Genomic DNA, 26,195 nt, shown 5'->3' with positions numbered 1-26,195 from the left:
GTTACAAAGTCACAGCGCTGCCAGCGCTGCAGTGAGTCACTGGGCAGTCAGTCTGGCTGCAGTGGGAACAAAGGCTGACACGTATGTGCATCTGCAAAACTAAATAGCACTGGGCCTTGGTTACCTGGCTGAATAAACAAGAGCCTAGGCTTGAGCTCCCAGCCTTTTAAATGCAGTTTGTACTTCACTGCCTTTGTGAAGCATTGCCTTTTGACTCACTGAAACGTTAGTTTCAGCTGTGAGCCAATTAAGATGCAATCCAGACATTGTCCTTACTGCTGAATGGAAAAAAAGCCAAGTAGAAGATTTAGTTTTAAGGTCAGAGGACTAGTACTGTTAGAGTAAACTACACTGCACATAACCTTATCAACTAATTATTTCTTGAACACATTCATGCACACTGCTTTAAGTATTGGGCATAGCACAGGTATAGTACAAGCTATAACCAGTTTAAAATAGCATTTCTTTTCAGACAAAGAGCTGTGTAAACTCTCCTACTGCTACTCCCTCAAGTCCTCTCAGGAGCACCACCAGGTCCTAAATTACTTCTTGCATCTGAGTGGAAATCACACCAAGTAGTGCAAGACCTGTAAAAGGATGACCAACATGATCATTTGGAGTACCTGTCAAGTATTACCCATTCCCAAAAGTAAGAATGCCATCTGATTGTGAGGTCATGAATACTCCTTTATAAGATAAGCAGCAAAAGATACAGCTAAGGCTATCAGCAGAAATGGGTGTTAAAAAGCTCCATGCTTGAATTTCTCATTTTATTCTTTGTTGTTCTGGTGCAGAGATTTCATGCAGCACAGAAGACAAGAATTTTTAGTGCATTTATTTTCTTTCATTGCTTGAAGTAAAAAGGAATTGAAAACTTGTCATCACAATGACTTCTTTCCTCTAACAGCTTGTGGTAAAGGCTGTAGTTATAGCAGAGCTTTAACAATTAACCAGGTGGTATTAAAAATAATAAAGAGATAGGATCAATTGGGTAGGGAAATATCACTACTCCTCACTAAAAGGGAAAACAGCATAACTTCAGGTAGAGGGCAAACTAGTAATAAATTGGCACAAAACCTAAATAGTCACAGGAAATGCTGCTTTTACCCATGTAGCTTACTCTAGGGCCCAGACAGATTAAGAAGATGGGAAAGGAGGCAAAAGACAAGTTCTGTCTGTCCATTCACCCCACCCTATTTTAAGGCAAACTAGATGGGGTTTTTTTTATTTTGGTTTTTTTTTTTTTTTTTTTTGTTGTTGTTGTTTTCCCATTTTCTTCACTGATGCTATAATTTTATTTGCAAATCATTCAAGATTGGCAATATCATATTTATTCTTCTCACACAGTAATAATAGCCTTCCTAGACATGGAAAAAAAGAAATGCATATTTTTGAGCTATCCACCTCATCTAGATCAGTCTGTTACCATTATTCCTAAGACAGCTCAGCACAGACTGAATTTTATAGTCTTAGTTCTGTAAAGAGACTTCCAGGGACAGTATCACCTGTAAGTCATAGAAGTCATCAGTAGGAAGTCAGAAAACAGGGCACACCACTAAAATCTTCTGTTTTACCTTTCAGATCCATATCTCCAGCTCAGGGTCTCCATAAAGGTCTTTAAAATCTCAAGAGAAAAAGGGGAGGAGAGGGAAGCATGACATCAACTCAGTGCTTTAGTTTTAGTCCTCAATCATGAGAGTAAGATTTGAGGAATTGCCTTGAAAGTTTGAAACAGCACTTGACTTCATACAGCTGTAACTATATTCCTCTACACTTTGACAAAAACAAATCCAGCTGATAGAAAAGGATTTTGTACTTATGTCTAGATCATATGACTATGAGATAACAGGGACAGGCTTCACAGACCTGCAGAGTTTAAGGACAGGGCAGCAATAACTGTCATGCTGTAATAGCAGTTGTGCACATACATGGCCATCTCAAGGTTTTTTTGCTATTGTGTAAAGATGGAACACAAGAAGTCTCAAAGTGCAATTTCATTAAATTTATTATTTAAATAGTGGATGTGCCAGTTATAAAATGGTGTCTTTGGTGTTAAATACTTCATTCCATTTTAATTGTGTACTCGGTCTTCACAGTGTCACTTCTTGCCCTTTTAGAGTGAACAGCAACTTACAAAATATGCAAGAGAATTATAATCAAATCTTGGATTTATACAAAAAACCACTTTGGTATTCCCCTCTCCCCCCACACACTTCTGCCCCAATATTTGCAATTATCTTTTCTTAGAGAGGGACTTCTTTGTTCCATGCCCTAAAGGTAAAAAATAAAAGAAAAAAGTTAAGGTATGTATATATTCCACCTCAAAAGTATATCAATAAAAAAAGACTAGATATTAGTGATTGTCTTTTCCTATTGTAGGCACTGATGGTTGATACTAGAATTATGTACTCAACTTCCCAGCTAGTATAAAATGTGCATGAATGGTTTTGGACTTCAGAATATCTCAGCATAACAGATAAGAGTTCGATGTGAAGCTCACATCACATTCTCAGTGTGCTCATATAACTGCATTGTTGAATGTACCCAAGAAACATCAGCTATTTCTGGGGAAAATACAAGGAGTGTTTTGGGATTATGCAAGCTTCCTGGATGCTTTTAATAAAAGCTGGTCAGCAATTAAAGTTTTAAGACCAACGTTCAAACAATCTGTCTTCAGGGCTGGTGCAGATTTTCACTAGTAAGATACTTCAGCCTAAGTTTCCAAGCTTCCTTACATTTTTAAGATGAAAGTCTAAGCCTTTGTCTATTATATGAGAGAGAGACACTATCTTTTACTCATGTATTTCCTGATGGAATATGTGGGTTTGTTTTTCTGCACTAACTTACTCTTTTCCAGAAAGAAAACTGATCTTACAGATAGCTTCTTGTAACTGACCCTTTTCAATTTATAACCTTTTCAGACTCACACAAATGCACAAAAGCATATTTGTTGCTGACTCAAGTTCATTTTGATTTTTCCCTCCACTGTTTTTCCCTGTCCTCCTCCAAAATAGCCAGAAGTTCCTTATCCAGAAAGTTGGAGATCTTAAGAATTATCTATATGCATTTTTGTTGTAGCAAATTGAATATCATTTGGGCTGAGGCAGATTAGCAACTTAAATAAAAGCACGTACTGCAAAGTGACACAGGACCCAGCACTTCCAAGAGACAGTACAGCAGTCTGAAGAGCAACTAGACTAAAACAGCAGGTTTTGGGGTGAGTTTCCTCCCCCATCCTTACATTAAACAAAGAAGGAACCTAGCCTGGTCAAAGCTACACTGCATTCACAGCAAGGTGATTAAGTGCTCATAGTTTAGCTTCCTTCCCACCTTTTCTGCATATTTCACAAGCTATCCAACATCCCTGCAGTTCAAACCAAGAAAGATTAGCCCCTAAGATAGAAAAAAATACTTGTAACAGTAATTTTTGTAGCTTGTCACTGTATACCAACCTTTGTGTACGCTGTGTTTAGGCAGCTCCCACATTTCTGCTTCTTCCACCTCATGTCTTGTGTCTCTGCCTTTTGAAGGTGGCTTGCCCATTCTTTTCTTCTTTGCTTTAACCAAAGGTGGGCACACTAAATAACAAGATACAAGTGGTGTTATTTCTCCAATGCATAGTCTCAAAGCAAATTTAACCATGATTTTCACCAGCTGGTCTGTGGTGTTCCTCCCTTTTTTGTACCCGTTTTAAGTAGCAGATAAAATTGACACTACACATGCCAAGCAAGTCTTACACATCTACAGCATTTAATCACTTCTAACCATAATTCTGGATGCACTGTATTTTGAGTTATAATTTGGATAGGTGTTAATGTGGTCAAAAAGGAACCTAGAACATTGGATAATTGTGCCTTAGTTCACTTTTCAGGTGTTCAAGATTAGTTGGTGCTGTCCAAGTGACCCAATTCACCCACTGTCTTTAAAAAGCTTCAGACCTGTGAAGTTCAGCACTACAAGTACACTGCTCAAGCAGTCAAATTTAGTGCATGATATTACTGCTAAAGCCATATATCTTGTTTAGGCAAACCTCCTTACTAGTAGGGCACTTAAATTTGAAAAAGCAAATACTAATATAGGCAACATTTTTAAAGATAATGTAATTTTAATAGCACTTCTGCAGCATCCACTTGCACAAACAGTGTTCAGAAAAAAACAGTTCCTGCTTCCTAACACTGAATGTGATGACTTCTTCCAACTACCTGGGCTAGAAAAAGAGGAAGAGTAAGCAAGGAATAGACCAAACATCCTCAGTTTGCTGCACCACCTGTGAATTCAAAGATGCAGAAGAGACATGCTGAAAGTTAAAGGTTATTTTAGAACTATTACCATATTGTTATACATTATTGTAGTGGAACCAAGAGCAGTGCTGCTAAAGCAAAATGCTTTCAAGTCTTATAGAGCATGCTAGCATTAAAAAACAAAACCCTGCAACACCGATCTCTGCATATAGAAAGCCTCCAATACAAGAGGCAAATAATCCCAAACCCCAATGTGCTCAAGCAGGAAAGCAATGCAAAGAAAGAACTAAGGAAAACACTCTGTCTACTTGGTTGTTGATATAGGAAAGCTGATGTATATTATCAGTGAACTGAAGAGAAGCAAATCATCTGTTCTGAAGATAGCCTCACACCCCATTATTTGATAGGCTGATCCTGAGACACTTGAAATACATGACCCAGGAGAGGGCAATCCACACTACAGCAAATTCCATAGCTGTTCCAACAGCACCTACACTCAAACACCTTTGAAAAGCATCAAAACCAGATCTGAACTCCAAGTAAGACATTAACTATAAAGAAGAAAAAACAAAACATTCTGCTTCATGAGCTAAGAAACTATCTAAGCTATTACTTTTTAAAATAACTGTTTTCTTCATCTTTTTCTTAACTAGATCACAATGATTTGCATTCCATCATTCTTCAGCAGTGACACAACTGTTGGTCCGTGCTAGTTTTTCTGAGCATTGGCATATGAAGCTACCACACAGAACTCCCTTCATGTTTTACTGATCAAAATTAGGAGCTACCACTGCACATGCTACCAAGAGTAGCATTATCTGTATAAAGAGATAATATTACAGTTTGTGGCAGTAACAACTTTACACAAATAAAGGCTTTGCTTTGGCCACATCAAAGCATTTAATGCTTTGATTTTCTATAAAATTACCTTTAAAAAAATCCCCAGAAGTATCTCTGATGCATCTTTATTACCATGTTTCAGTTTGAGAAGGCTATAAATATATCCAAGATAAACTTATACACTGACTGACAGGCATTTTATAAATAGCAAAGCAACAAGGATTAGTTTTATTGTTTTCAAATCTTATGCAACTATCACATGCTTGCTATTTTGTATCATATCCTTCTGGATGTTCCTTAGGAACAAAAACACACAGAGAAAGCTGTACCTTGTTCTTTGCTCCTTGGTGGAGGTGAGAAACTACCACGTATTTGGCTGGTAAATCTGGGTTTAGCACCACTTCTAATCCAGTACTCTTCAGGTGGTATCCCCATGTTCTCTCTTAACAGCCTTCCTAATTAAAATTAAAAAAAAAAAAATTAAGGTCAGTATTTAGTCTTGGTAATGCTGATGTACTGTTTGATCCACAAGCCACAATGCAAAGCCAGCTACTGGATCTGATTGTAGCAATCTGTTGAAATAGAAACAGTTTTCTGGAGATTACACTTAAAAATTACAAGACATATTAAGTGTACAGATTTTGAACAAAGAAAATAAAGTTTAAGAACACTAAGCCTGCTATTAGCAGTAAATCACCCTGTTTTGGTTGTTTTTTACAATGCAAGACACTACTAAACAGCAGCCACCTGCTGAAGTGACCATATAACCAGTTGCAAACTGATAATTCTTCTTATTCTCAGTTTACATTAATCCAATTTCTAAGAGGATCTACCTTGGAATAAATAAGATGTCCTTTCCCAGGTCAAATTTAATAATGTTTCACACCAATTTTCTGAAAGTACAAAACTGTTTTTGCTAAGAAAGCAGCAGCTACAATTAAAAAAAAAAAAATGTTTGACTCCTCAACTGCAGGAAAGTTACACAGGGTATGTCCACCTGGTAATAATAATTCTGTTTAATGCACCCAGCATGAGTCTGTGATAGGAGAGTCAGACTGTATAAACTTAAATGCAGAGCTTCTAAGATATTAAGCAACAGTAAACACATAATCCAAATTATCTTAAGCTTTACAAATTAATAAACTGCCACTAATGTCAGACAGTTAAATATATCAAATCTAACACAAAGGAGAGTTTCTGCATTATTCTCTGCTAGCTGTAAAAATGCAGAGTCCTTATACAATAGCTAAAAAGTTGCAGCAAACTTCCCTCTGCTTCAGAAAAAAGTATTCTGCAGGACTTCTGGCTCTTGGCCAAATTTGAAGCTGCAACATGCTCTAAACTTCCCACTAGTTTAAGCTACAATATGAAACTGCAATTAGGTGTTCTTTGTGTATGCTACTAATCAGCACTCGGCCCTTAGCAATTAGCTCACCTCTCAAGAATTTCCGTAGCAGTCGCTGGTGTTCAAGTCCTTCTCTTCTTGTCATAGGCCTCTTTCTTCCATAATACCCATAGTCACTGTATACAACTTCATCTTGTTCTCTCTTCTTTGGCTTGTAAACTACACCAATGTTTTCAACAAGCCCACTCCTAGTTTTTATTTTCTCTTGAGCAGGCCAGCTAATTAGTTGAGCTGGTACAGCATTTGTAGGTGGTTTCCAAAGCACTCTCTGGCCAACTTGGTAGAAATTTCCTTTACTTGGCCTCAAGATGCCATATGGAGGGGCTTCTTGAAAGAAATACTCAATTTCATCCATGTCATCATCCTCATCCTCCTCATACTCATCCTCTCCATCTTCATCTTCCTCTTCTTCCTTCACAGAATATTCTTCAGAGTCCTCAACTTCTGACAAACTCTTAGTTGCTTTTTTGTTGGGAGGATCGACTTCTTTCCGACTAGAGGACCTAGAAATGTCTCCCAGCTTTCTACCTTTACTGGAAGTCTCTTTGATCTTTGTGTTTGAAGAGTCGACATCTTGGTCATTCAGGCTGTTCACCTGCTCCTTTCCTACCACTTCATCTACGTTAGGGGATCCACCACTTTTAATTTGCTCTGAGCCCTCTGTACTTTTCTGAAGAGTGTACATGCTTTTCTGAAGCACATAGTCAGGCACAAAATAAGACACTGGGGCATTATCAGTTGATGAGCCTTCCTCTCCAGAGGACATGTCATCAGAAGACAGACTGATTACACTTCGACGCTTCCTTTGTGGCAAACAAGCGTTGTAGGTTGTGTCCATACCGTCCAAACAAGCCAGCCAGCTGCTAGAGGGAGCAAACTTCTCAATTGATTTGTCACACCAAATACTTTTTTCTGTCTGACTTCCATTGGTTGCACTGTGGCTTAAATTCAGCTTTTTCTGCTGAAAGTCACTCATTACCTCCATATTAGATGGAAGCAGTCCTGCTTGTTGAATAAAGCCAGGCTCTTCTTGAGAAGTTTTTGATCCTGCAGACCTTTTAGTGTTAGATTTCTTAGCTATTACCACTGGTTGGTCTACACCAACAGATCTTGCCAGCTCTGTGATTTGCACTGCCATGGTTTCACCTGGGGGGGATTTTGCCATCTTTTCTGCATCCAGCTTCACTTCATTATTTTGCACATCTTTCTCTTGTACAGCTTCAGCACCCTGTTTAGAGGTGACAATAGCTTTTCTCTCATCTAAGGAAGCTCCTGGCAGCATATTCTCCCCTTCATGAGGGCCATATATCATGCCTTCACACGAGCTAACAGAAAACAAGTCACGTGGCACTATGTTCTCTGGAACTGGTTTACCACTTGCCATGTCATACAATGGGATTGTTTCTTTGAAGGATTTCCACAGCTGAATAGCTGGAGAGCCATTTCCATATTCTATCCTCACTTCTTCCTTCTCAAAGGCATAGCTTCCAGTAGGAAGATTTCTATACTGTGTAGAGCTGGCAGGGTTCTTATTATGAAACTCTCTGTCTACCACAATAGAAGAGCCAAATGAATTTTGTTTCTCTGAAGTACTTTCAGTCTCTGTACCTATACCAGGAGAAACACAGGCTGTATTTCCTGCATCACAACCTTTCGTTTCTGTACGGATATCTTGATGCCTTTTTTGCTTGCTTTCAGGCTGTCTAGGATCAGTCTGTGTTTCTTTTGTCTCCATTTTCTTCCCAGGGCTATTATAATGTCTGAATCTTGTTGCATGATAAAACATAGGGGAAGGTGGGGCAGCATTAAAATAAGGCCTTCTGTTAATTCTTGCATGCACTGGATGCTGTGGGACAAAAAATCGAGGGTACTCATGGAGCGCAACAGAATAAAATGGAAAATATGGATTTCCACTTCGGAAGCCTAGACATTGGTGACAAAAAGAAAAGACAAATATCTTTCTGAAATTAGTCATCCTGAATCATATTTACTTGCATAGACAGGGACAGCTACAAGATCAGACACACTGTAAATAAAATAAGCCACCTTTCAATGCTTAGTAGCAAATCTGGTGCAAAAACAGAGTTCTTCATTAGGGAATAGTTTATCTCAACATCTACACTTTAACCAGGGCTTGTTTTCCTCCCTTGGCCAATTCACCAAGTTGTTTTCTGTGCTTTTTTTGGCTATTTCACAGACTATTATAGAGCATGGATTTTGAAAAAGACAGCTCCAGGTAGAAGTTCACATAAGTATAGCACTTACAAGGTCTATTTAATAATATCTTTCTTATTTTCTTAAGTTTTCATTTATCCATACCGATCATGCATGCACATGTGGAATTCATATATACCCACACATATTAATTGCTAAGTATATTCTGGAGCTCTGTGTCTGCAGGATGACCGTTACTTAATATTTTGCTTAGCTTCCCTTCTCCAGAAGCACCCACAAGCTACATATTTAAGGCAGAATTAATGTAGTGCTAGAGCTGTCAAAAATCTGATTTATTAAGTATTAGTTAAACTCCCAAGAGGCTCATTAACACAGATACTGCAAGAGTGGGGGAAAGAAGAATGTAGCTAAGTAAGCAAAGATCCCACAGAGAGCTGCTGTTTGTCTTACCTGGAGCAGGTACACAGTATGGACTGTATGCATAACTGAGGTACCATGGATTTGGATAAGGCTGTTGAGCTGATGGCTGTGCATAAATAAAGGGTCCTGGGTGGTTTGTGGAATATGATCCACTTTCTGAAGTTGGGGCACTATTCATTTTTCTTTAAATGCTGAAAGAGAGAAGTAATCATTATCAACTACTTTAAGAACTGCATGACTTAATTATTTTTGTGCTCTGTCAGAATTTAGCAGACATTCCTCTCCCTGCCCAGAGAAAACATATCCTTCTAAAAGAAAGCTGCTGCCTTCCAAACAGAAGGTAACAAACTGACGTGCTATCAAGGTCAAATATTTCAGTTGGGCTTTGCAAAGCAAGCTTTTGTACACAGCTCTTGATATTAGTCCTTCAAGGCAACCTTGTAACATGCTCTAAAGCTACAGAGCTTCAGTAGTCTTAGATGCATACATCTCTATAAGTACTATTCCAGCTAATTAAATAAAAAAGCCTTCAGTGAATTAGCCTTGAGCAAGAGGCCCCACACACACAAAGAAAAAAAAAACTTTCACACAATCAGACATTTAATGCTTCATAGAGAAAACTCTTCTTAATTCCTTAATGCTAATGCATATGTTGTTACACATTACAATAAGAACTCCATTAATTCAGGATTTGTACTTTATACTATACTTAAGAACGACAGCTAACTAACATAGTAAACCAAGTATTTCAGTGACACCCTGCTTCCTACGCTTAAACCAAATGATAGGTAGCAAAAACAACCCCACCAAAATCCTTATGTGGAGGTTTGCATTCAGAGCCATATAAAATTCACAAGACAGAACTTCCTCCCACACTTGGATGTCTCCTCAATTAACTAATACTTGCAAGCAATACAACACTATCACACAGAGTTTATAAGCAAGACTATAAGAAATCAGAGGACTCTTAACTCTTTAGAAGATTCAAGCACTTCAAAGCTACAAAAGAACCAAAATTATTTTGAGACCTGTTAGAAATTAGCACGCTGTTCAGCCTAGAGTTTCAGAATGCCTTAGGAATGCTGGAGCCCTCTTCAGCTTCCATCTAGGGTGGCCTGTGCAGCTCTTGAAAGCACCAAAAAGCCTACAGACTCCCTCAGGCCAAAGAATTACTTTGACCTTTGAGAAGGAGGGTGGTGCAGAGAAGGGGAAAAAAAAAAAACCCACAAAAACAAAACAAACCACCAAACAAAACCCCCTACAAGAACTAATCTATTCCTCCCCCCCTTAGAGCCCCAAAACCTACAGTCCAATGCTGCTGCTGCTGCTGCCACCGCTGCTGCAGCTTACATCCCAGAAGAAACCTGGTTAGGTCCTCTTTATGGCAGGCAGCTGCTGCTTGTCTACTCCTCCTCCCACCTGAGGCTCATTTAACAGTGATGCAGGGAACGTTTTTCCATCATTGTGTGGGAGGAAAATCAAAACACAGGGATAGGAATAGTTGTAAAAGCCTTCAGCTGTTGTACAGAAAGCTAGCAGTTTCATCTTGCAGATGTTTAGGCTGTATCTCTAAGTAAATCTGGTATTTCCCTTTTATAATGTTGGAAATTACTTTTTTTTTTTTTTAGTAAATTAAAAAAGAAAAGGAAACATTACCAATCTTTTGATTCAAACTGCAGTTAAAAACACTTCTTCCAGACAAAAAAACCCTCAGAAGACACAAGGCCAAGTTTACATTTACTTTCAGGGTTTACCTGTTGTTCAGTACTGAGTAAAGGGAGCAATGCTCTTCTATCCTAACATGGCTGAAGGGGCTGACAAATGTAATGTTATTTCCATATGAACAAAAGAAGCACTTCTTCCCATACAGTGTACTCCACCACGTGTCATGGGAATTTATGAAATGTGAAGCTGCACTTTGACTCTACCCTGCCTTTTTACAGGAGGCGAGACTCTGAGTTGCTGCTTGGGAATTGCACATCTCCAAATGAGAGGCTGCAGGTACAGGGGCAGGTGGAAGGAGAGGAAAGCACAGTGTATGTGCTATGCAGGCTGGTGAGTGGTAAACAAGGGGGTATGGTTGCTTAGAGATTGTTTGTATTCCTGTGTTGGGAAGTTCTCAAAATGGATGTGTTTTTTCCTTCTATAACATTCAGATTAACCAACTCCTTTGTACCATAACACAAACCATAAAATGTTTGAGAAAGGTTACTGATCCATTCCTTGCAGACCTTCCTAGCCAAAGCTTGTCCTTTCCACTGACAGCGGCTCTTGCATTTTGTATGACTGGTAGTGACAGGACAATGAGCAATGGGTACAAAGTGAGATGGGGAATTTAGGCTAGATGTTAGTAAGAAATTCTCCGTTGTGAGGGTGGTGAGGCACTGGAGCAGGCTGCCCAAGGACATTGTTGAATGCCCTCTGCCTGGAAGTGCTCAAGGCCAGGTCAGATGGGGCTTTGAGCAACCTGACCTAGCGGGAGGAGTCCACGCCTGTGGCAGTGGGGTGGAACTCAATGGTCTTTAAGGTCCCTTCTAACCCTTAAAAGTCTATGACTCTCTGACTTCTCTGGTATGTTTTAAATCCCCACCTCTGCTCTGCATCCATCATACTTTCAGCTCTTTGAAGTGCACTTCCCAGCCTTTCTATTGGTGGATGGACCCAAAGAGAAATAAAGAAAATAAGTAACACTGGATGGCTTTTAAAAAGGTATGTGTTCTCAGGATTTTCCTTTCTCTCGTACCTCCCTTCAGCCTCCTGTGCCCCTGTCAATTCCTTCCATCCCAGAGTAAGCTCCAGTCCCCACAAATTCTCCCACAGGTGAACTTTGCTTTTAGGGCAGCAAACCCACACTTGGCCAAGGGACATTGCAGGATTCCAGGATGGCTGAAGGACCAAAGGGAGGTCCCAGGGGGAGAGGACCCAGCCGGGTGTTAGCCCTTGAGCCCACAGGCCTCCAGGTTGCAGCAAGTCTGGAGCGCAAGTCCCGTGAGGAGTTGATGTTGTTAGAGAAGGAGAAAAGGAGGCTCAGGGCGGACTTTATGGTTCTACAGGTACCAGCGACAGAATGAGAGGAAACGGCACCAAGTTTTGCCAGGGGAGGTTTAGGTTGGACATCAGGGGGAATTTCTTCCCAGAAGGATTGATTAGACATTGGAATGGGCCGCCCGGGGAGGTGGTGGAGTCACCGCCCCGACCCGGGAGGTGTGTAAGGGAAGACTGGATGTGTCGCTCGGTGCCAGGCTCGGGTTGGCAGAGCGGTGTCCGGTCGCAGCCGGCCATCCCGGAGGCTTTTCCCGAGCCGCAGGATTCGGTGGCTCAGGGGCCGCTCCCCCCGGCAGAGGGCGCGGGGGCTCCGCTCCAGCCGCGGGAGGCGCCGCTGCGGGGCCGCGCGGGCAGGGGGCGCTCGCGGCCGGGAGCAGGGACAGGAAACCGGGGGCGGGCCCGGCCGCCCCCCGCGCCGCCGCGCCTCGCGCCCCGCATGCGCAGACGGGGCGGGCGGGGCGCTCCGTAACGGCGGGCGGGTGAGGAGGAGGAGGGGGAGGAAGAGGGGGGGGGGGGGGCGGCGGCAACAGCAGCGCCTGCGCGCCCAGGGGCCGCCGCCGCCTCCGCAGCCTGGGAGAGAGACCGGATCCGCCGCCGCATCCTCTTCCTCCCCCACCGCTTCCCGCGGCCGCCCGCGGTCGGGACGGCCAGGCACGAGAGGAAGCGGCTGTCGGAGGTTTGTCCGGAGCGGAGGGGTGGGGGGGGCAAGGATGGCGCTGGCGGCGGCGCTCCCGCGCTCGCGTCCCGCCGCGCCGCGGCCGCCGGGCCCTTTCCCGTCTCCGCGGGGGGAGCGGCCGCCCCGAGGAGGCCTCGGTCCCGGGGGCGCCCGTGGGGGCTCTGCGGCAGCCGCTCCCCCCGCCCGGGCGGGCGCGGCTCCCGCCCGCCCCCTCCCACCGCGGCCGCTCCCGCCCGGCGGCCGCGGCCCCGGGCCCGCCGGGCACCGCCGGAGGTGGCAGCGGGGGCCGTGTCCGCGCCCTCGGGCAGGGCCGGCTCCCGGGAGCCCCGAGAGGAGGAGAGGCCGTGGGGATCGTTCCTAAGCCCGGAGTGCGGCGGTGCTGGAGGAGCGGGAAGGTGCCCGCTTCCTTCTGGGGGAAGCAGGAACGGGATGAGGGCTGTGGAGGACGGGACGGCGCACCTGAGCATCGGGGAGAGGGGAGGGATGTGTTTCATTGCCCCTAGTCCGGCATCGGCGCGTCCCGCAGGCAGGAGGGGCTGTGATGGGGGTCGGGGCGTGCGGGGCTCCCCTTTCGCTGAGCGGGTGGGGATGGCTCAGACCCGGGTGCTTGTGTTGGCAGCGCTCGCCGGGACACGCACTGTGAAGTCTCGGGGGAGAACAGCGGTGGAGTGGCAGTGCCGGTCCTTGTAGCTGCCCCTGCGTTCCCTACTGATCCATGTCATTGGGCATGTGTATGCCGCGGGTACCTGCAGTGACCGGGGTGGCTGCCGTGCTCGGATGTAGCTTTAAAAGGTCACATAATTCTTAGTAAAGAGTCATAATTCTTAGTAAGCTTTTCCGGACTAAATAAACACATAGTATCGCTTTGACGTTAGTCACGTTTTCCCGGCGTTTACCATTATTTCTGCTGTGAAACGGGATACCTACCTGCTGCTTTTGAAATAACTTTAATTATGATTTAGAAATGGATTTGTGCTGTACTTAGCATGTGCATTTTTAGAGGTTTTATTGCAAAGCCCCAGCTTGGCTTTTCTACATCGTGTACATCTACTTTGTGATCATAATGGGGCTGAAAGGCTGTGTGCTGTTATGAGCTCACCTAGGGCTGTAGCTACATGAATTTTGTTCAGATGATGGATTTCAGAGATTGATGCACACTGAGTATATTTCTCTTTCTCAGAAATCTATCGGGAGGAATAGGTAATTTTTAGTATTTAGTATTTAATTACATTAAATAGTAAGTGTATACATCAAGTATTCTCACGATTTGAGTATAGGTGTCCTTTTTCCAAATTGTTTTTGTGTGTCGAGTAGAGGGGGCCCTTTGTACTCAAAGATGTATAAGCAACATCTTTCAGGAACAGTCCAAAGAGGAAGAAAAGATGTTGCTGCTTATTTAATATTTTTGACTGCATTTTAGACAGATGGTTGTTGTTGTTTTTTTCTTTGCTGAAGCAGGCTTTTTTGTTTTGGTCATGTGATTATGAAACAGACCAGAATTGGTGCAAGCCCTAAAATTTCCCTCTCTTAGTTTACTGACTGTTGTGCTTTGAGAATAAATTTTATATGCATGAGTATGATATCCATTATAATACTTAACCTTTCCAGAGCTAACTTACAATTAATTAAGCTACATTAATGACTAATTAATTTCTTAATGTAGAAATGCTTGAATTTATAGTTAAGTGACATATAGTGAATATTCAAGAAAATGACATGTACTTTTAACTGGAATTTAAGTTGTTACATAAAACAGACTAGTTTCATTAATGTACTATAGTTCAGAGAAAAAAAATTTGTTTATGTAGGATACATGGCTGGATCTTACTGGAGACATCCATGGCCCACTTTTCTTCAAAGGTTAATTTTCGAAAACAGGTCAAGTCTTCCACGAAACAGGAACACCCTTGGGGATGGAAACTACCTGTGCTCAGCATAGAAGTCCAGTTGTCAATTTAAGCTGTTGGTTTATCATGTCATAAATGCTAATTTTCTTTCTGAGCAGGTATTTCCTTTAGTGCATAACTTCCTTTAGGAGCAGAAAAACAGGAGTGCATTGTGACCAAGCATGTTGTTAACATGGAGTGTGACACTTCCACTCTTTAGTTTCTGTGCAGCTTCAGAAAACTCGCCTCCCAAGCATAGTATGTATGGAAAATAGTAGTAGTTTCCAAGTGAATAGTCATTTTCAAGACAACATTGTAGGATTAAACCTTTCCTTGTTTTTAGTGAAATTTCACATTGTTGCCTTATTAGAATCTCCTTGATGTCCTCAGTTTTCTGGACTACTGTGCTATCAAAGACACCTTTGATGGCTTTAGAAGAGAGGAAAACTTCCAAGTCTGCAACTGCTTCATCAATTACCTATTTCTTTCTCAGTGCCAAGGATGCAAATTTGATACATTACTCAAGAATCTAGAGCTTCCAACTCCTTTTTTCTTCTTTCTTTCCTATCTTTGAGATCTGTTGGCTAGGTGTGTGGATTTACATAATTGATTCTAATCAGTTTGAGTACTCACATTCCCCCTTGCTATTAGCTGGTATGTTAAGTTTGAAGCTGGCTGGTTTCTAACTCAGAATATCCCTCATAGTAACTAAGTGTTGAAGTGCCTGGGCTGGGCACTGTGTTGCTAGCTGGGAGGATTGCTATCTGCACACACCAGGGCTTGTGTAGTTTGGCTTAGGGTTGTTCAGGTCTAAATTCTGACCTTTTATTATGTTAAAAATAGTGAATGACTCACTTCTTTAGATGTGTTTTTACTTGTGATTTGTATGAGGCTGCCCTTGGATGGAAATAGGATTTTGATTAAAAATGCACAAAGGTAGTTTTTAAAGTTTGTTTTTTGTTTGGTTGTTTTTTTTTTTTAATTAGTTAAAACTAGATTAAATAAGTTGAATGTCCAGAGAGATAGGTTAGAGTTGTTGAGGTTTTTTTGTGTTGTTTTTTTTTTTTTAAATTTTCTTCCAGACATATGGAAATTGAAGTGTGTTTTTAAAGTGTGAATTTGCGTTAGTAAAGTTAGAATTTAAGAAGTATTTGATGGCTGAAGATGCAGATGGGAACCTGTAACACTTTCATAGATCTTTTACATGTTTCCCATCATTTTATGGAAAGTTAGGCATCCAATCTGACAGACTAATTAATGGGATTTTCAAAAGGAATCAGAATCGCTTAAAAAACCCCAAACAAAAGATGCCTATATATCTTTTTCCCTGCTTCTAATTTGGGTAGAAAATAAATTAATTTTTTTAATAAGTCCATTTGAAGAATATTATGTCTGTGTATCTTATATGTTTCCCTACCAAACTGGAAATAGTCAATATACCTGTTTGTAGTGCAGCATGTATCAATCAATCTTTGCCTGACCTCAGAAAATAAACAGATTCAAGGAAGGCAATTAATAGCCTATCCCATAACTCATTAACATTTGATGACTTATTTTCTGAATGGTCTCATTCAGATTTGAAGTACATGAACAAGTGTTAACAAGCCACCTCATTAAAATTACTTAAGCAAAAAGGAATAATTACTTAAAAACAAACCCTCTTATCAAGGTGTTACTTAATGTTGCTCTGCAGCTTGATAGGGAGGTACTTTATATCACCTGGTGATTACATGGTTTCATTTGCAGTGTAGCACCCTGTGGCCTTCCAGCCATCCTGCCAGTCCTGTTTGGGATAGCTGCCTTCCAAGAAACAACCCAGAACAAAATGAACACTCCAGTGACATTTCTGAAGAGGAAAGTCTCATTCCTAGAACTTGCATTCAGGGATTATTTTTATTCTGTCAGAATTTCAGTTCAGGATATAAAGCTAACTTTAGCCATAGATCTTTTAATCCAGAAATGAGAAATGTCCACTGCTGCATAGTTATTGGGACACCAGCAGACAGTAGTGCATCTGTAGACATTTCCTCAAGTCCGCAGTTTTTCATTTATCTCCAATCCAATGACTGTGAGCCAGCCAGGCACAGAGCAATGAGAGAGATGTTGGATTGGGACTGGCTAAGGCTCTTGCTTTCCTCCTTTGGAAGTCCATGGCTTTGGACAAGCTGCTTTTTATTTCGATGCCTCAGTTTTTCAGCCTCAAAGTGAGGAGAGTATCTCCTTTAAAATAGTCTTGAACTCTCCAAAGAGGTGTGAGAGGTAATCTTGGATGATTTTCCAGGCACTAAATGATGTTACTACCATTATCCTAATGTTTTGAACAGATTCAATTCTCTTGGGCAAATGACAATGTAAATTATGGCAATTTTGGACCAGTAATTCAGAGATCCTTGATGTATTTGTTTCCATTACAAGGGAATGGGATGCGAGTCCTGACTCTGTGACAAATACAAAACTTTGTTCTTTAGCAAATGGTTATTGTTGGCAGTGTGGATGTGGAAAACAGGAATCGTGTATGTAGCATGTTCCTACCATGTGCACTTCCCTGGAGTACACAACAGATGGTTTTCTGTAAACCAAAGGCTCCAGCTTTGTGAGTGTATGGTTCAAAGGTGATCCACATCACATAAATGTTCTGCAACAGGATTCCTGTCATCTCCTCAATCTTTTCTGCTACTGAGGGTCGTACTCAAATGTTCCAGTTATTTATAGTAATTAATTTCACAGTTTCAACATGTCTTCTGCTGAACAGGTCTGCTTTTTCAGTTATTGACTGTCAGCAGCTTTCTGCCAAAAATGTCTTTAATCTTACGAGCAGGTGTATATCAATTCCTCCATGGCATCCTTGACTTGTTCTGGTACCTAATGACTGAACCAGTGCATATTGGTTTTCTTTTTTTTCCTGTTTCTGAAAAAATATTTCTATTCTTTACCATTACATCAGAAAAGGAAGTTATGGTATCAATGAGTTCTTTTGCTAAAGCTTTGTGTTACTGATGCTCTGTCCATACAGAGCTTAATCCACCAGCTTGTATTGTTCTTGAAACTTTACTCCTAAGCCAGGACAAACAATGCTGTAGGGAGACTTGGGATACCAGCAGAGCCACAAGCTATTTATTGCTGTGGGCCTAGCACACGTAGGGAGTCTGTGTCTGTAGCTGTTTAAAGTTCAGTGCAAAGTCTGTCAGTGGATTGGGTTGCATGGTGAGCTGTTCCCAGAGTAGCAGCAGGGTGGGCAGTAGTGCAGAGATGAGATGCACACTGTCTTGGTGGAAAGGAGCTGTGATCTGAGGCAGAAGGTCATGCTTTAGATGGAGCAGTATCTCTATATCCTCCATGCATTTATGGTTTAGTGACTTCAGAGGTTACCTGGAAGGTGAAGGTCTCCAGTCAAGACTTGTGCTAGTATCTGTTATTGTAGCACACTGTAGTATCTACTCCTTCCCCCAGGTATCAAAGCCTTTTCTGTTTTCCTCAATTAACTGCCTTCACCTCAACAGTGAGCATTGGGTTTGACCAGTTGAGCTGTTTTCCAGTTAAACAACCAGGGAACACTAGGAGTTTGAGATTTCTGTTTGTGTATATTTATCACTGAAAAAGAAAAAGATGGGGCACACTAAATTAGTAGTAATTAAAGTGGCATTAATTAAGTATATCTGTTTCAAGTGAGTGAATGTTGAAAGACAGCTGTTTCTGAATTGTATTACAGGCAGGGCTGTGTTGAAACAGTAGATCTTTGGTGTGGCTTGCAGGTATTTCAACTGTCTTGGTCTTACACTACATCTTATGTTTTTGTGTGGAATTTAAGGAATGTCATTTCACCCAAGTTGTTTCTCTGTTCATCATGAACTGTAGTGATAGTGATATCTTAGACACAAGACAAACATGTCCTGGCTGTTCCTCAGTTCTGGAATGCAGAAGAACATAGCAAGATTAAATAAATCTGGAAGCATTTGATAGCTGTGGTACTCTGGTGCCCATTATGATGGTAATTTTACTGTCACAACTATCCTATTCTTAATTAGGTTTTTGTGTTCAAGTGGAAGATGAAATAAAACCTGACCCTATTTTTAAGAGGAGAAATGTCCAAACAAGATAATAGACCTTGGCAGCCACTGTAGGTGTTTTGAGCCTTGCTATTCCAGCATCCCTTTGCTCCTGTTTCCTTGTTTTTCTTTGCTCCTGTCTGCAGCAGTGAAGCTTACCTGGCTGTATGGAAATTACTCAGAAGGAAAAACAAGGGAATGTGAAAAATTAATAGGTGAAGCCCTTCTGCATGCAGCAGATAAATTTAATATGCATTGGAAATATAGACTTTTAGGGTTTTTTGTTTTGTTTGTTTGGGTTTTTTTTTTTAATCCTTAGTGCTAGTTCTGCTTCATCTCTACTAGAATGCCAAGGGTGAAATAAACAGGCTGATCATGATGATGAGAGCTTAGTTGGAAAGTGATGGAATGTTAAAATTACTGCATTTATCTTTTTAGTGGCCTGGTATTGATAAGCTTTTAGTAGACAAAAACAAAGAAGCAGAAAAACCTGCTGTTTAATGTAGAAATGGGGGGGAAAGTGGCTATCTTATCAGTGGTTGAATGAAATTCACAGGTGGACTCAGTGGGAAATCTGGGTAGTTCTTTGAAGAGGAATGAAGTCTTACTGAAACTTGTTTTAACTCTCCAGCTTTAGGGACTGTGTTGACAAAATAAAGAATTTTAGTTTGTGAGTTTAGGTCATATGAGAATTAATGTACAAACTCCTCTGCTTTTCATTTCTGTTAGATACCTTTGTTGCTTAATTTTTTTTTTCTTAGAAGGGTTTTATTGCAAGTAATGAAGTATTAATTTAGAAGTGTTTATTAGATAATTACTTCTAAGAGGTAACTATGAAAGGTTTTCCAAAATGTGCTAATGTGTGAATTAATTTTATTTTCCTGCTTTCAGTCAGTCAAGTGCAGCCACTGATCACGAGATGTTACCACAAAATCTACCTCAGACTTCACTTTTGTTCAGTCAGTTGCTGCGCCCTAGATCTCAACAGGAGCTCTGCAGACACTCCTGAAAGCCTCTGAAGAGATTGGGACATCAAGTCACAGCATGATGACCTAATAGGAGGTCAAAGTCTGAAACATTGATTCAGCAGTTCAAGATAACACTGCCCTTTTATCAGTATCACTTCTGAAGGCTACAGACCTCCTGCCATTTCATTCCTGGCTACTTCAGAAACCACTCAGCTGACCTTTCTTTGGTGAAGAAATCTTGACTTTTCTCTCTGGTCCTGGAAATATTAATGGAATACAGTCATGTCTACCCAGGACGAGAGGCAGATAAATACAGAGTATGCTGTATCCTTGCTGGAGCAGTTGAAATTCTTTTATGAACAGCAGTTGCTAACTGACATAGTGTTGATTGTTGAGGGCACTGAATTTCCCTGCCATAAGATGGTTCTTGCAACGTGCAGCTCATATTTCAGGTGAGTATTCAAATGCTATAAAATCTGTGCTACCTGATTTTAAGTGTAATGGTAATTGATTGACAACATTTTGCAGAGACTTAAAGATCGGTAACTTAAGTACAAAACCTACATATCCTTACTTTCCAACACAGAATAAAATAAAATTTCTGGCTTCCTGGGACTAATTCTAGATATTTATTGTAGTTCCTACAATGAGTGTGGGGGGAAAAAAAATCACACTTGTGATGGCTCATTTTCTTTAGGGAGTTAAATGGGTCTGAAAAATTAGTGAATTTCTTATTCTTCACACTGAATCTTTAAAATACTTAATCTGTTTTTATTTCCCAAGGTAGGATAACAAGGAATTACTGAGATTTGGCCGCAGGAATCCCATTGTCATGTTTAACTGCAGTTTGTTAGTAGAAGCATCTGCTAAAAGTAGGGACTGCTGTGCAAGTTCATGGCTTTCTTTTCTGAATCATCTGGTTTTCCCTGCTCAGCAAAGCTGGAAACTCTTCCCTTGTGCTTGAGTGTTGTGCCAATGCAAGTGAAGTTTTTCTGTGTGGTTTGGGTTTCTTTTTTTTTATCATGGTCCCCCCAAGATACTGTTGAAATTCTTAGTTCAGTAGCTCTTGTATTCCAAATGTCCTGGTTTTGGTCTTTTAAAACATTTTTATTAATAAGATATGTTGAGTGGTACCACTTTGTGCAAATGCCTTCATAGTAAGACCTGGATGATGAGGCACCAACAGTTTTCTGCAGTGATTAATCATTTTTGTTGGCAACATAATATCATTAATCTGTCTGGAAGGAATTTTGAAGCTTGAAACTAGTCTGACATCCACACATGTTCTACCTTCCTGATGCATTGTAAAGGGATTATAACTTTTCTTTCCTGTTCAATCCCTGGAAAGTTTACAAATTTGCTTTTCCTGAGACTGGCTCACTGTACAGAACACATCAGAGATGTTTTCTGTACTTTGTCTCCTTTCTTGTAGAAAACTGTGGAAGGATTAATTTATTACTTTTACAGAAAATTTGTCCCTGCTGGCTTTTCTGTTTATTTTTTCATCTCAGATGAATCTGGTTCAACTTTTAGCAACAAGTATTGTGTGATCACTAGATAATAATTATTACCATTGGCCCTGTGCAGATGACATAGTTCAAACAATTTGTAAAATAACACCCACTGAAAATGTAGCCAAATTTAATGTGGGTGGCTAATCATAAGGTTGGAAAGCTGTCATGAGTCCACCCAGTGTGCTGCATCAGAATGTGCAGTCAAATCTCTTATTCATATGTGTTTGTTTATTATTTATGGAATGAGGTTTTGGCACTGGTTAAAAGAAGTATCAAACTTGTGGTTTTGTCATGTTCTGTTTTTCTTCTCTACTTTGGTTTACAAAAAGATGTTCAGCTTCCTAAATTTAGCTTTATTATGAAAAATTGATAGCCTTGAAGGAGGGGGAAGAAAAGCAAAGCACCTTTCTGTGTGATCCAGCCATTGTGTGTGATTGCAGCCAGCTTACCTTCCCTTCCATCTTTGTGTCTGAATGATGTGCAGCCCTGCTCCAGCACAGGCTGCTCAGCGGTGTGTGAGCAAGAGCCAGCCTCCAACAGCTCCCTCTTCCTTTCTGAGGAGTCTCTGTACCCTCTTGTACTTTCTTGTTTATCTTTAAACAGCTGCACAGCAAGTTGATACTCAGTTAGTCAGTGATCCCTCCTAAAATGCAAGTTTCCTTGAGTTAAGGAGCTTAGAAGAAGACAGAGAAAAGGGGATGGGATACTTTGCTTAGGGAGTGTATGTCCCTTACATCTCTGCAGCCAGAAGCAGGACTAAAAGGTGCACTCACTGTCCCTTCTAACTTCTCTCATGCCTGGTTTCCTAAAAAGAAAAGCCCAAATAAATATAAAGAGCCTTGAACTGAATTTTTAGCACAACCATAAATACCAAACCTGAATCAATATAAAGCTCTTGAAACCAATGTCCCCTGTTTTAAGAAAATTGACAAGTACATGGCTTATAATACCAGATTGCAGTTAGTTCTTAACTGTGTTACAATGAAAATACCAGGATGGGCAAGAGGTGTGTGAAACATTAAGGAAACAATAATAATGTTTTTAATTGCCTTTCTAGTCTTCTTCAGGAAGATGTAATGGAAATACTCGCTCTTTTTTTTCCCAGATTATATCTGATAGGTTTTTCTGTTATTGATTGTTGCCTGCAAATTTGAAGTTTACTGCATGTTGTGATGAATGGTATATAAGAAATAATTCATAAAGTGCTAGTCCTTGCTCCATTTCTTCTCTTCCCAGAGGAGCATCCTTTTTGATATGACTTAGCTCAGTCCATTACATAAATCTGCTTCTTTTGGTTTAGAATCTAAAATCTAACTGTGTATGTTTCAACAGTGTTTTCTGGAGGATATTTCTTCCCTCTTATCACCTATCATAGAAAATATTTAAATTGTGTCATTAAAACTCCAAAATCATTAGCGCTATCTGCTGATTAACACAGAAGGGTTTGCATTAGTATAAAGTATTTCTGCAGAAGACACTGATGTTACTCTTTTGATGTGCTGTCCAAATGTTATATTGTAAATAGCAGATGTCAGCCTAAGGTAAATTCTAAACACCTGGTAACAGGCCTGCAAAAGGACTGTTCACCTTTAGGAGTGTAATCACCAGAGGCTTACAGGTGACTGTTTAAGATTACTCACTGCTGATCCTTGTCTTAATATGTGTGTTTCTCCTCAGAGCAATGTTCATGAGCGGGCTGAGTGAGAGCAAACAGACACACGTACACCTGAGGAATGTGGATGCAGCCACTCTGCAGATCATCATCACTTACGCGTACACGGGTAACCTGGCAATAAGCGACAGCACAGTAGAGCAGCTCTATGAAACTGCCTGCTTCTTACAGGTAGGAATGTTTACAGGAGGAAATAACAGCTCCTAAGCTCTGAACCACTTTATCTTGTTAAAAGATCTTTCCTCTTTAGTCATTTCAAAACACTTTTGCTCCATTCGCTCTGTATAGACAGTTGCTTGCCAAATTTGCTTCATGTAGCCATCCCTCCTTGCATGACAGTCCCTTTGGAAGGCTGGAATTAAACCAGTGTACTTCTAACATTTAGAAAATTAGTTTTGCCAGCAGACATAATCACGTTGTGTACTCGCTCTGTATGAAGCAGCTGAGTGAGTCACTGCTGTATTTTTGTGTATGTATATTATTCCATGCCTGAACTGTGTTGTTCAACAGACACAGGTACTTTATGTGCTGATGCTACATGAAAGCATAGACTGTGTGTGTAATAGTTTGTGTGTTTCTTTGCATTACAGGTAGATGATGTGTTACAACGATGTAGAGAATACTTAATCAAAAAAATTAACGCAGAAAATTGTGTGCGTCTGTTAAGCTTTGCTGATCTCTTCAGCTGTGAGGAGTTAAAACAGAGTGCTAAAAGAATGGTGGAGCACAAGTTCACAGCTGTGTACCACCAGGAGGCTTTCATGCAACTGTCACATGATCTACTGATAGATATTTTAAGCAGTGACAATTTAAATGTGGAAAAGGAGGAGACAGTGCGTGAGGCTGCTATGTTATGGCTGGAGTACAACACGGAATCCCGCTCGCAGTATTTGTCCTCTGTTCTTAGCCAAATCCGGATCGATGCACTTTCAGAAGTAACACAGAGAGCCTGGTTTCAAGGCTTGCCACCTAATGATAAATCAGTGGTGGTGCAAGGACTGTACAAATCGATGCCCAAATTTTTCAAGCCCAGACTTGGCATGACAAAAGAGGAGATGATGATATTCATCGAAGCTGCTGCTGAAAACCCTGGTAGTCTTTACTCTTCTGTCTGTTACAGCCCACAGGCAGAGAAAGTTTACAAACTCTGCAACCCTCCCGCCGACCTGCATAAGGTTGGGACGCTGGTAACTCCCGATAATGACATCTATATAGCAGGTGGGCAAGTTCCTCTGAAGAACACAAAAACCAATCACAGTAAAAGCAGCAAACTGCAGGCTGCCTTCAGGACTGTGAATTGCTTTTACTGGTTCGACGCGCAGCAGAACACTTGGTTCCCCAAGACGCCGATGCTCTTTGTGCGCATCAAGCCGTCGCTGGTGTGCTGCGAGGGATACATCTACGCGATCGGGGGCGACAGCGTCGGCGGGGAGCTCAACAGGAGGACTGTGGAGAGGTACGACACTGAGAAGGACGAGTGGACCATGGTGAGCCCCCTGCCCTGCGCGTGGCAGTGGAGCACGGCCGTGGCGGTGCACAACTGCATCTACGTCATGGCGCACAACTTGATGTACTGCTACTTCCCCCGCTCGGACGCCTGGGTGGAGATGGCCATGCGGCAGACGAGCAGATGTTTTGCCTCAGCCGCTGCTTTTGGCGATAAGATATTCTATATCGGAGGGCTGCATATTGCCAGCAATTCTGGGATAAGGCTGCCCAGCAGTACTGTGGATGGGTCTTCTGTAACGGTGGAGATCTACGACGTGAATAAAAACGAATGGAGGATGGCAGCCAACATCCCTGCCAAGCGCTATTCCGACCCGTGCGTCAGGGCCGTCGTCATCTCCAATTCCTTATGTGTCTTTATACGGGAGACCCACATGAACGAGAGAGCCAAGTATGCCACCTACCAGTATGACCTGGAACTCGACCGCTGGTTCCTGAGGCAGCACATATCGGAGCGCGTGCTGTGGGACCTGGGCAAAGACTTCCGGTGCACTGTAGGAAAGCTGTATCCATCCTGCCTTGAAGAGTCCCCGTGGAAACCTCCAACGTATCTCTTTTCGCCAGACGGAGCTGATGAATTCGAGCTGGATGGGGAGATGGTTACTTTACCACCTGTATAGCTCCCAAATTAGACTGCACAACTGAGTCTGTGCTCAGTTATAAAATAATAAAAGAAATAAATGGCTGTGAAAGAACAGGTCTGGGGACAGAAATCTCAGAGCTGTCTTTCATGAGTTGTATTTTTATGCCCTACCTAACACTTGCCGCCATTCAGTATGAATTAGTGAAAAGAGCAGATATGCTTCCATAATCTCAAATACTATTATCAGATAATTGAGAAAAATATATGTATATCATGAGCTTGAGCATCTGACTTGTCTAAATAATTAATTCTAGTTCTATAAAGTCTCCATTCAGGAAAATTAGCTTAAGAAAAAAAGTAGTTATTGTTTCTAGGATGATGTCACAACTCTTTTGAAAGTATCTTCCAGTTACATTTTAACTACTTCTGGATATTCTGCTTAAGTGCTAGTTATATAATTGTCAGTGTGGCCTAATTAAAGGACTGTGCCGCACTTACTAAATACTAATATCTATGTTGGTATTGTAATGCCATTAAAAGAAAAAGAAACAAATCCCATGGATCTACACCTGTGGTAGGAAGGGTAGATCTTCCATTGTATGGTAACATGCTGGGCAAAATGACTGCAGGTTCAGTCAAGCTGTATGATGAGGTGCATGTATTCTATTTTCACTAACTTATACCTGTCTATTTAGAATACAGGTCTTCCAAGCAGCTGGTAGATTACCAGGTGTGGACTTAAAGTTGCTGGGCTTGCGATAGGAATTGCCAGCCCTCATAGTGCGGGTCTATGTGGGGCTTTAATCAGTAAATGCCTCCACATTCTGTATTACAGTAACATTGGCTCATGTATATTACTTCCTGCTGCTGATGTATTTTTCCATTGTAAAACGAAGTTTTAGTGTGGATTAACCTGGTCTTTATTTTCTGTTAATTTAATAACAAGCATTACTGTAGTGTGATTGTGTATAGATATCCCTTAGCTGTCAGGTTTTTTACTTTGGGGGGGGAAGCAAACTTCAGGAATATCCTGTGCTGTGTGTGCAGGAGAGCAGATGCCTAGTGCTGCTCTGGCATTAATCCCAGGAACCACTAGCAGTAGCGGGGTGCCGCCAACCTAACATGAACACAGGTGCTTCATGACAAACCTTACTAGCATGTTCAGCTGCATCATGTTCTGGCACTGTATTTTGAATGACATTAATTTATTAAAAAAGA

At 41.3% G+C, this 26,195-nt stretch overlaps 2 protein-coding genes across 7 annotated transcripts; one reads left to right on the top strand and one right to left on the bottom strand.

The window, feature by feature from the left end:
* Positions 1-1,599: 1,599 nt before the first annotated feature.
* On the bottom strand, positions 1,600-13,293 carry LOC131562453 (uncharacterized). Of its 4 annotated transcripts, none has more exons than XM_058812201.1 (6): positions 13,262-13,293; positions 9,112-9,272; positions 6,517-8,409; positions 5,411-5,536; positions 3,453-3,578; positions 1,600-2,271 (listed from the first exon to the last, which is right to left on the bottom strand). In XM_058812201.1, the coding sequence occupies exons 2-6, from the start codon at positions 9,257-9,259 to the stop codon at positions 2,234-2,236; spliced, it is 2,331 nt and encodes a 776-aa protein (XP_058668184.1). In that variant the 5' UTR covers positions 9,260-9,272; positions 13,262-13,293; the 3' UTR covers positions 1,600-2,233. The 4 variants fall into 4 exon arrangements, with proteins under 4 accessions (XP_058668184.1, XP_058668193.1, XP_058668201.1 ...); XM_058812210.1 differs by lacking the exon at positions 13,262-13,293 and adding an exon at positions 10,388-10,429; XM_058812218.1 differs by lacking the exon at positions 13,262-13,293 and adding an exon at positions 10,388-10,406 and having other exon boundaries at positions 9,112-9,263.
* KBTBD2 (kelch repeat and BTB domain containing 2) lies at positions 11,101-26,195 on the top strand. Of its 3 annotated transcripts, none has more exons than XM_058812237.1 (5): positions 11,101-11,136; positions 11,700-11,790; positions 19,626-20,154; positions 22,894-23,059; positions 23,479-26,195. In XM_058812237.1, the coding sequence occupies exons 3-5, from the start codon at positions 19,985-19,987 to the stop codon at positions 25,012-25,014; spliced, it is 1,872 nt and encodes a 623-aa protein (XP_058668220.1). In that variant the 5' UTR covers positions 11,101-11,136; positions 11,700-11,790; positions 19,626-19,984; the 3' UTR covers positions 25,015-26,195. The 3 variants fall into 3 exon arrangements, with proteins under 3 accessions (XP_058668220.1, XP_058668212.1, XP_058668230.1); XM_058812247.1 differs by lacking the exons at positions 11,101-11,136; positions 11,700-11,790 and adding exons at positions 12,682-12,802; positions 13,422-13,594; XM_058812229.1 differs by lacking the exons at positions 11,101-11,136; positions 11,700-11,790 and adding an exon at positions 12,618-12,802.

Source organism: Ammospiza caudacuta, chromosome 1 (genome assembly GCF_027887145.1).
Source record: "Ammospiza caudacuta isolate bAmmCau1 chromosome 1, bAmmCau1.pri, whole genome shotgun sequence".
Classification (NCBI taxonomy): Eukaryota; Metazoa; Chordata; class Aves; order Passeriformes; family Passerellidae; genus Ammospiza; species Ammospiza caudacuta.
Note: the sequence above shows the minus strand (reverse complement) of the source record. Positions and strands in the feature narration are given on the sequence as shown.